Source organism: Homarus americanus, unplaced genomic scaffold (assembly GCF_018991925.1).
Source record: "Homarus americanus isolate GMGI-L3 unplaced genomic scaffold, GMGI_Hamer_2.0 scaffold34921, whole genome shotgun sequence".
In the NCBI taxonomy this organism is placed as follows: Eukaryota; Metazoa; Arthropoda; class Malacostraca; order Decapoda; family Nephropidae; genus Homarus; species Homarus americanus.
In genome coordinates this window covers 9,388,003-9,396,465 of record NW_024741901.1, presented here as the reverse complement: position 1 = coordinate 9,396,465, position 8,463 = coordinate 9,388,003, and the positions used below count along the sequence as shown (strand labels likewise).

The 8,463-nt window shown below is 53.4% G+C and overlaps 1 protein-coding gene across 1 annotated transcript; it reads left to right on the top strand.

Moving 5' to 3' along the window:
* Positions 1 to 225: 225 nt before the first annotated feature.
* Positions 226 to 7,063, top strand: LOC121876100 (polyglutamine-repeat protein pqn-41-like). Its single transcript, XM_042381037.1, has 11 exons — positions 226 to 547; positions 795 to 1,015; positions 1,167 to 1,358; positions 1,687 to 1,987; positions 2,123 to 2,264; positions 2,643 to 2,942; positions 3,159 to 3,639; positions 3,735 to 4,283; positions 4,862 to 5,254; positions 5,479 to 5,942; positions 6,709 to 7,063. Exons 1-11 carry the CDS (start codon positions 226 to 228, stop codon positions 7,061 to 7,063), a joined length of 3,720 nt encoding a protein of 1,239 aa, XP_042236971.1.
* The last annotated feature ends 1,400 nt before the right edge of the window (positions 7,064 to 8,463 follow it).

Below are 8,463 nucleotides of genomic sequence, written 5' to 3'. Positions count from 1 at the left end.
CAGAGTGTGAACACATAACAATATCACTACCATACTACTGGTCATATAACAGATTACTCCCATCTTATGATACGATATTTTCCTCCAAGCCACAACTTCGCCCTGGCAGCAACGCTCTGGGGTCGTCAACTCAGCTTTTATATTCCCACAAGATTCTTGTTATGAAACTTCATGTAGCGAGAGTGTGAGTTTGTTTTGTCTCGAGGCGAAGGTTATGTGATTATAATGGTGAAGAAGCTGGGTACAGCAGCCAGTACCAGGATTACAGCAGCTGGGTACAACAGCCAGGACCAGAGTTACAGCAGCTGGGTACAGGAGCCAGCACCAGAGTTACAATGGCAGGGTACAGCAGCCAGGGCCAGCGTTACAGCAACTGGGTACAGCAGCCAGGGCCAGAGATACAGCTGCTTGGTACAGCAGCCAGGACCAGAGTTACAGCAACTGGGAACAGCAGACAGCACCATAGTTGCAACAGCTGGGTACAGCAGCCAGGGCCAGGATTACAGCAGCTTGGTACAGCAACCAAGGCCAGAGATACAGCTGCTTGGTACAGCAGTGAAAGCCAGAATTACAGCAGCTGGATACAGCAGCCAAGGCTAGAGTTACAGCAGGTGGATACAACAGCTAGGACCAGAGTTACAGCAGCTTGATATAGCGGCCAGCACCAGAGTTACAGAAGCTGGGTACAGAAGGAAGGACCAAAGTTACAGCAACTGGGTACAGCAGCCAGGGCCAGAGGTACAGTAGCTGAGTACAGCAGCCAGCACCAGAGTTGCAGCAGCTTGGTACTGCAGCCAGCACCAGAGTTACAGTAGAAGGGTGCAGCAGCCAGCACAAGAGTTACAACAGCCGGGTACAGCAGCCAGCACCAGAGTTACAGCAGCGGGACAGCAGCCAGCACCAGAGTTGCAACAGCTGGGTACAACAGCCAGGACCAGAGTTCACAGCTGGGTACAGCAGCCAGCACCAGAGTTACAACAGCTGGGTACAGCAGCCAGCACCGGAGTTACAACAGGTGGGTACAGGAGCCAGCACCAGGTTACAACAGCCAGGACCAGGTTACAACAGCTGGTGCAGCAGCCAGCACCAGAGTTGCAGCAGCTGGGTACAGCAGACAGCACCAGAGTTACAACAGCCAGCACCAGAGTTACAACAGCTGGGCACAGCAGCCAGCACCAGAGTTACAACAGCTGGTGCAGCAGCAGAACCAGGTTACAACAGCTGGGTACAGCAGCAACACCAGAGTTGCAGCAGCTGGGCAGCAGCCAGCACAAGTTATAACAGCTGGGCCAGCCAGCACAAGGTTACAACAGCTGGGTCACAGCAGCCAGCACCAGAGTTACAACATCCAGTACCAGGTTACAACAGCTGGGTACAGCAGCCAGCACCAGAGTTATAACAGCTGGGTACAGCAGCCAGCACCAGAGTTACAACATCAGTACCAGAGTTACAACAGCTGGGTACAGCAGCCAGCACCAGAGTTACAACAGCTGGGTACAGCAGCCAGCACCAGAGTTACAGCAGCTGGGTACAGCAGCCAGCACCAGAGTTACAACAGCTGGGTACAGCAGCCAGCACCAAGTTACAACATCCAGTACCAGAGTTACAACAGCGGTACAGCAGCCAGCACCAGTTACAACAGCTGGGTACAGCAGCCAGCACCAGAGTTACAACAGCTGGGTACAGCAGCCAGCACCAGAGTTACAACATCCAGTACCAGAGTTACAACAGCTGGGTACAGCAGCCAGCACCAGAGTTATAACAGCTGGGCACAGCAGCCAGCCAGAGTTACAACAGCTGGGTACAGCAGCCAGCACCAGAATTACAACAACCAGGACTATAGTAACAGCACGTGGGTACATCAGCCAGCACCAGGTTACAGCAGCTGGGTACAGCAGCCAGCACCAGAGTTACAACAGCTGGTACCGCAGCCAGCAACAGATTTACAAAGCTGGGTACAAGCCAGCACCAGAGTTACAACAGCTGGGTACAGCAGCCAGCACCAGAGTTACAACAGCTGGGTCAGCAGCCAGCACCAGAGTTGCAGCAGCTGGGCAGCAGCCAGCACCAGGACAACAGCTGGGTACAGCAGCCAACACCAGAGTTACAACAACTGGTACAGCAGCCAGCACCAGAGTTGCAGCAGCTGGGTACGCAGCCCAAGTTCAACAGCCAGGACCAGAGTTACAGCAGCTGGGTGCAGCAGCCAGCACCAAGTTACAACAGCTGGGTACAGCAGCCAACACCAGAGTTACAACAACTGGGTACAGCAGCCAGCACCAGAGTTGCAGCAGCTGGTACAGCAGCCAGCACCAGAGTTACAACAGCCAGGACCAGAGTTACAACAGCTGGGTACAGCAGCCAGCACCAGAGTTGCAGCAGCTGGGTGCAGCAGCAGCAGCACCAGAGTTACAACAGCTGGGTACAGCAGCCAGCACCAGAGTTACAACAGCCAGGACCAGTGTAACAGCAGCTGGGCACAGCAGCCAGCACCAGAGTTGCAGGAGCTGGGTACAGCAGCCAGCACCAGAGTTGCAATAGCTGGGTACAGCAGCCAGCACCAGAGTTACAACATCCAGCACCAGAGTTACAGCAGCTGGGTACAGCAGCCAGCACCAGAGTTACAACAACTGGTACAGCAGCCAGCACCAGTTGCAGCAGCTGGGTACAGCAGCCAGCACAAGTTACAACAGCCAGGACCAGAGTTACAACAGCTGGGTACAGCAGCCAGCACCAGAGTTGCAGCAGCTGGGTACAGCAGCCAGCACCAGGTTACACCAGCTGGGTACAGCAGCCAGCACCAGAGTTACACAGCCAGAAGGTTCAGAGCTGGCGACCAGAGTTGCAGGAGCTGGGTACAGCAGCATCACAGAGCTACAGCAGCTGGGTACAGCAGCCAGCAATAGAGATACAACAGCCAGCACCAGAACTACAGCAGCTGGGTACAGCAGCCAGCACCAGAGTTACAACAGCTGTTTACAGCAGCCAGCACCAGAGTTACAACAGCTGGGTACAGCAGCCAGCACGAGTTACAACAGCCAGCACCAGAGTTACAACAGCTGTTTACAGCAGCCAGCACCAGAGTTACAGCAGCTGGGTACAGCAGCCAGCACCAGAGTTACAACAGCAAGCACCAGAGTTAAAACAGCTGGGTACAGCAGCCAGTACCCGAGTTACAACAGCTGGGCACAGCAGCCAGCTCCTGAGTTACAGCAGCTGGGTACGAGCCAGCACAGGTTACAACAGCCAGCACCAGAGTTACAACAGCTGGGCACAGCCTCCAGCACCAGAGTTACAACAGCTGGGTACAGCCTCCAGCACCAGAGTTACAACAGCTGGGTACAGCAGCCAGCACCAGATTTACAACAGCTGGGTACAAGCCAGCACCAGAGTCACAACAGCTGGGTACAGCAGCCAGGACCAGAGTTGCAGCAGCTGGGTACAGCAGCCAGCACCAGAGTTACAACAACTGGGTACAGAAGCCAGCACCAGAGTCACAACAGCTGGGTACAGCAGCCAGGACCAGAGTCACAACAGCTGGGTACAGCAGCCAGCACAAGTTACAACAACTGGGTACAAGCCAGCACCAGAGTCACAACAGCTGGGTACAGCAGCCAGGACCAAGAGTTACAACGCTGGGTACAGCAGCCAGCACCAGAGTTACAACAGCCAGGACCAGAGTTACAACAGCTGGATACAGCAGCCAGCACCAGAGTTACAACAGCTGGGTACAGCAGCCAGCACCAGAGTTACAGCAGCCAGGACCAGAGTTACAACAGCTGGGTACAGCACCAAGCACCAGAGTTGCAGCAGCTGGGTACAGCAGCCAGCACCAGAGTTACAACAGCTGGGTACAGAAGCCAGCACCAGAGTCACAACAGCTGGGTACAGCAGCCAGGACCAGAGTTGTGGCTGGGTACAGCAGCCAGCACCAGAGTTACAACAGCCAGGACCAGAGTTACAACAGCTGGATACAGCAGCCAGCACCAGTGTTACAGCAGCTGGGTACATCAGCCAGCATCAGAGTTACAGCAGCCAGGACCAGAGTTACAACAGCTGGGTACAGCACCCAGCACCAGAGTTGCAGCAGCTGGGTACAGCAGCCAGCACCAGAGTTACAACAGCTGGACAGCAGCCGCACCAATTACAACAGCCGGACCAGTGTTACAGCAGCTGGGTACGCAGCAGCACCAGAGTTGCAGCAGCCAGGACCAGAGTTACAACAGCTGGGTACAGCAGCCAGCACCAGAGTTGCAGCAGCGGGTACAGCAGCCAGCACCAGAGTTACAACAGCTGGGTACAGCAGCCAGCACCAGAGTTACAGCCAGGACCAGAGTTACAACAGCTGGGTACAGCAGCCAGCACCAGAGTTGCAGCAGCTGGATACAGCAGCCAGCACCAGAGTTACAACAGCCGGACCAGTGTTACAGCAGCTGGGTACAGCAGCCAGCACCAGAGTTACAACAGCCAGGACCAGAGTTACAGCAGCTGGGTACAGTAGCCAACACCAGAGTTACAACAGCTGGGTAGCAGCCGCACAAGTTGCAGCAGCTGGGTACAGCAGCCAACACCAGAGTTACAACAGCCAGCACCAGAGTTACAGCAGCTGGGTACAGCAGCCAGCACCAGATTACAACAGCCAGCACCAGAGTTACAGCAGCTGGGTACAGCAGCCAGCACCAGAGTTGCAGCAGCTTGGTACAGCAGCCAGCACCAGAGTTACAACAGCCAGCACCAGAGTTACAGCAGCTGGGTACAGCAGCCAGCACCAGAGATACAGCAGCTGGGTACAGCAGCCAGCACCAGAGTTACAACAGCTGGGTTCAGCAGCCAGCACCAGAGTTGCAGCAGGTGGGTACAGCAGCCAGCACCAGAGTTACAACAGCTGGGTTCAGCAGCCAGCACCAGAGTTGCAGCAGCCGGGTACAGCAGCCAGGACCAGAGTTACAACAGCTGGGTACAGCAGCCAGCACCAGAGTTACAACAGCCAGGACCAGTGTTACAGCAGCTGGGTACAGCAGGCAGCACCCAGAGTTGCAGCAGCTGGGTCAGAGCACCAGAATGGGGTCCAGAGTTACAGCAGCTGGTCAGCAGCCAGCACAAGTTACAACAGCTGGGTACTGCAGCCAGCACCTACAGCCAGGTCAGGTTCAGCAGCTGGCTGCAGCCAGGACCAAGTTATAACAGCTGGGTACACCAGCACCAGAGTTCAGCAGCTGGGTACAGCAGCCAGCACCAGGATTACAACAGCCAGGTCAGAGTTACAGCAGCTGGGTACAGCACCAGAGTTAAGACGCGCCAGCACCAGAGTTACAACAGCTGGGTACAGCAGCCAGCACCAGAGTTACAACAACCAGCACCAGTTACAGCAGCTGGGTACAGCAGCCAGGACCAGAGTTACAACAGCTGGGTACAGCAGCCAGCACCAGAGTTACAGCAGCTGGGTACAGCAGCCAGCACCAGAGTTACAACAGCCAGCACCAGAGTTACAGCAGCTGGGTACAGCAGCCAGGACCAGAGTTACAACAGCTGGTACAGCAGCCAACCAGAGTTACAACAGCCAGGGCCAGTGTTACAGCAGCTGGGTACAGCAGCCAGCACCATTGCCAGCACCGGTTACAGCAGCTGGGTACGAGCCAGGACCAGAGTTACAGCAGATGGGTACAGCAGCCAGCACCAGAGTTACAACAGCCAGCACCAGAGTTACAGCAGCTGGTACAGCAGCCAGGACCAAGTTACAACAGCTGGGTACAGCAGCCGCCACAACAGCCAGGTCCAGAGTTACAGCAGCTGGGTGCAGCAGCCAGGACCAGAGTTACAACAGCTGGGTACAGCAGCCAGCACCAGAGTTACAACAGCTGGGTACAGCAGCCAGCCAAGTTACACAGCTGGGTACAGCAGCCAGCACCAGAGTTACAACAGCCAGGACTGTTGTTAGCTGGGTACAGCAGCCAGCACCAGAGTTACAGCAGCTGGGTACAGCAGCCAGCACCAGAGTTACAACAGCCAGCACCAGAGTTACAGCAGCTGGGTACAGCAGCCAGGACCAGAGTTACAACAGCTGGGTACAGCAGCCAGCACCAGAGTTACAACAGCTGGGTACAGCAGCCAGCACCAGAGTTAAACAGGCTGGCAGCAGCACCAGAGTTACAACAGCCAGGACCAGTGTTACAGTGAAGCAGCCAGCACCAGAGTTACAGCAGCTGGGTACAGCAGCCAGCACCAGAGTTACAACAGCCAGCACCAGAGTTACAGCAGCTGGGTACAGCAGCCAGGACCAGAGTTACAACAGCTGGGTACAGCAGCCAGCACCAGAGTTACAACAGCCAGGTCCAGAGTTACAGCAGCTGTGGTGCCAGGACCAGAGTTACAACAGCTGGGTACAGCAGCCAGCACCAGAGTTACAACAGCTGGGTACAGCAGCCAGCACCAGAGTTACAACAGCTGGGTACAGCAGCCAGCACCAGAGTTACAACAGCCAGCACCAGAGTTACAGCAGCTGGGTACAGCAGCCAGGACCAGAGTTACAGCAGCTGGGTACAGCAGCCAGCACCAGAGTTACAGCAGCTGGGTACAGCAGCCAGCACCAGAGTTACAACAGCCAGGACCAGTGTTACAGCAGCTGGGTACAGCAGCCAGCACCAGAGTTGCAGCAGCTGGGTACAGCAGCCAGCACCAGAGATACAACAGCAAGGTCCAGAGTTACAGCAGCTGGGTACAGCAGCCAGCACCAGGATTACAGCAGCTGGGTACAGCAGCCAGCACCAGAGTTACAACAGCCAGCACCAGAGTTACAGCAGCTGGGTACAGCCGGACCAAGTTACAACAGCTGGGTACAGCAGCCAGCACAAGTTACAACAGCAGGACCAGTGTTGCAGCAGCTGGTACAGCAGCCAGCACCAGGTACAGCAGCTGGGTACAGCAGCCAGCACCAGAGTTACAACAGCCAGCACCAGAGTTACAGCAGCTGGGTACAACAGCCAACACCAGAGTTACAACAGCTGGGTACAGCCAACCAGCACCAGAGTTACAACAGCCAGCACCAGAGTTCCAGCAGCTGTGATCAACAGCCGGGACCAGAGTTACAGTAGCTGGGTACAGCAGCGAAGGTCATAGTTACAGTAGCTGGGTACAGCAGTGAGAGCCAAAGTTTCGGCAGCTGAGTACAGTAGGCAGGACCAGAGTTACAGCAGCTGGGGGGTACAGCAACCAGCACCAGAGTTACAGCAGCCAGCACCAGAGTTACAGTAGCTGGGTACATGAGACATGGCCAGAGTCACAACAGCTGGGTACAGCAGCCAGTATCAGAGTTACAACAGCTGGGTACAGCAGCCAGCACCAGAGTTACAGCAGCTGGGTACTGCAGCCAGCACCAGTGATTCGCCAGCTGGGTACAGCAGCAAGCACCAGAGTTACAGCAGGCAGCACCAGAGGTGCAACACCCCTAACCTAATCTAACCAAACCTAATCGAATAAATTTGGTTAGGTTTGTGTAAAAGCAAAGACGCCCAAATTTCGGTTTCTGGTCGTTTTAAAAACGTGGAATGCCTGAGATATATAAAAGCGTCGAGGTCAAATAGTACGTATTTGTATTTGCATTTCTGTAAATGATTTATCATTTATAATTGATCTTTGGATTTACTATCTAGCAAGGTAGGGTCAGTGTGACATGACAACTGGAAGCGAAGCCACTGATCCTGGTGTAGAGTAATGTTGACCGTTACGGTAAAGGCTGGATCTGGGTCGATTTGAACAGTAGTTGCGTGTTAAGTGTAACCAGGAACGATTTGTGTTTGCTAATTACTACCGAAACAGTTTTTCTTCATGCTCACTTCTGTTTACTTTTATCATGAACACACTCTTTGAGGGAAGTAATAGCTAACTGATAGAAGTCACAACTATCCATTTTGGGAACTCTTGTTTTATTGTAATTTGCATTTGCCAAGTAAAACAATATGCAAGCAGATAATCATAATAGTGTACATATAAATTGATAACTTCATATATAACATATTGTAACCAACCTACTTTAGATATAATTTAACTCTCTAATGATGGTAAACGATGTTTTAAATAAAACAGAGCAAAATTGACCATATACGATCTAATTTCCTTTATTGTTTTGTTTTTATTGCTACAACAATCGAAATTAACTCACTTGAAGGTTAATGAGGCCTCGGAGAAGTTCAGAACTACTACTACTGGTATTCTTGATGTAGCACTGGTAAAGGAGATAAGAATATAGCTAGAACTGAACCCTGAATGACTCGTGAGATATTGGAATCAATCAGCGACAGAGATCAACTCGCTCATCTTTAGTTAATAAAGTGCCGAGAGCCTCAGATAATTACCGTGTGGGATCAGAAGCTTTGAAACCCCATTACAGAAAGATAGGTATCAATCCACGCGGTTGACAAAGGACTTTGTTCTAAGGGAGTTAGATAGACTCGGCCCCTACAGGAA

Excerpts from the sequence above, each read along its gene's own strand:
- LOC121876100 (XM_042381037.1), top strand. The coding sequence starts at position 226 with ATGGTGAAGAAGCTGGGTACAGCAGCCAGTACCAGGATTACAGCAGCT. Across the intron at positions 548-794 it reads GCCAGAGATACAGCTGCTTG|CCAGCACCAGAGTTACAGTA; the intron begins GTACAGCAGTGA and ends TTGGTACTGCAG. Across the intron at positions 2,265-2,642 it reads ACCAGAGTTACAACAACTGG|CCAGCACCAGTTGCAGCAGC; the intron begins GTACAGCAGCCA and ends CTGGTACAGCAG.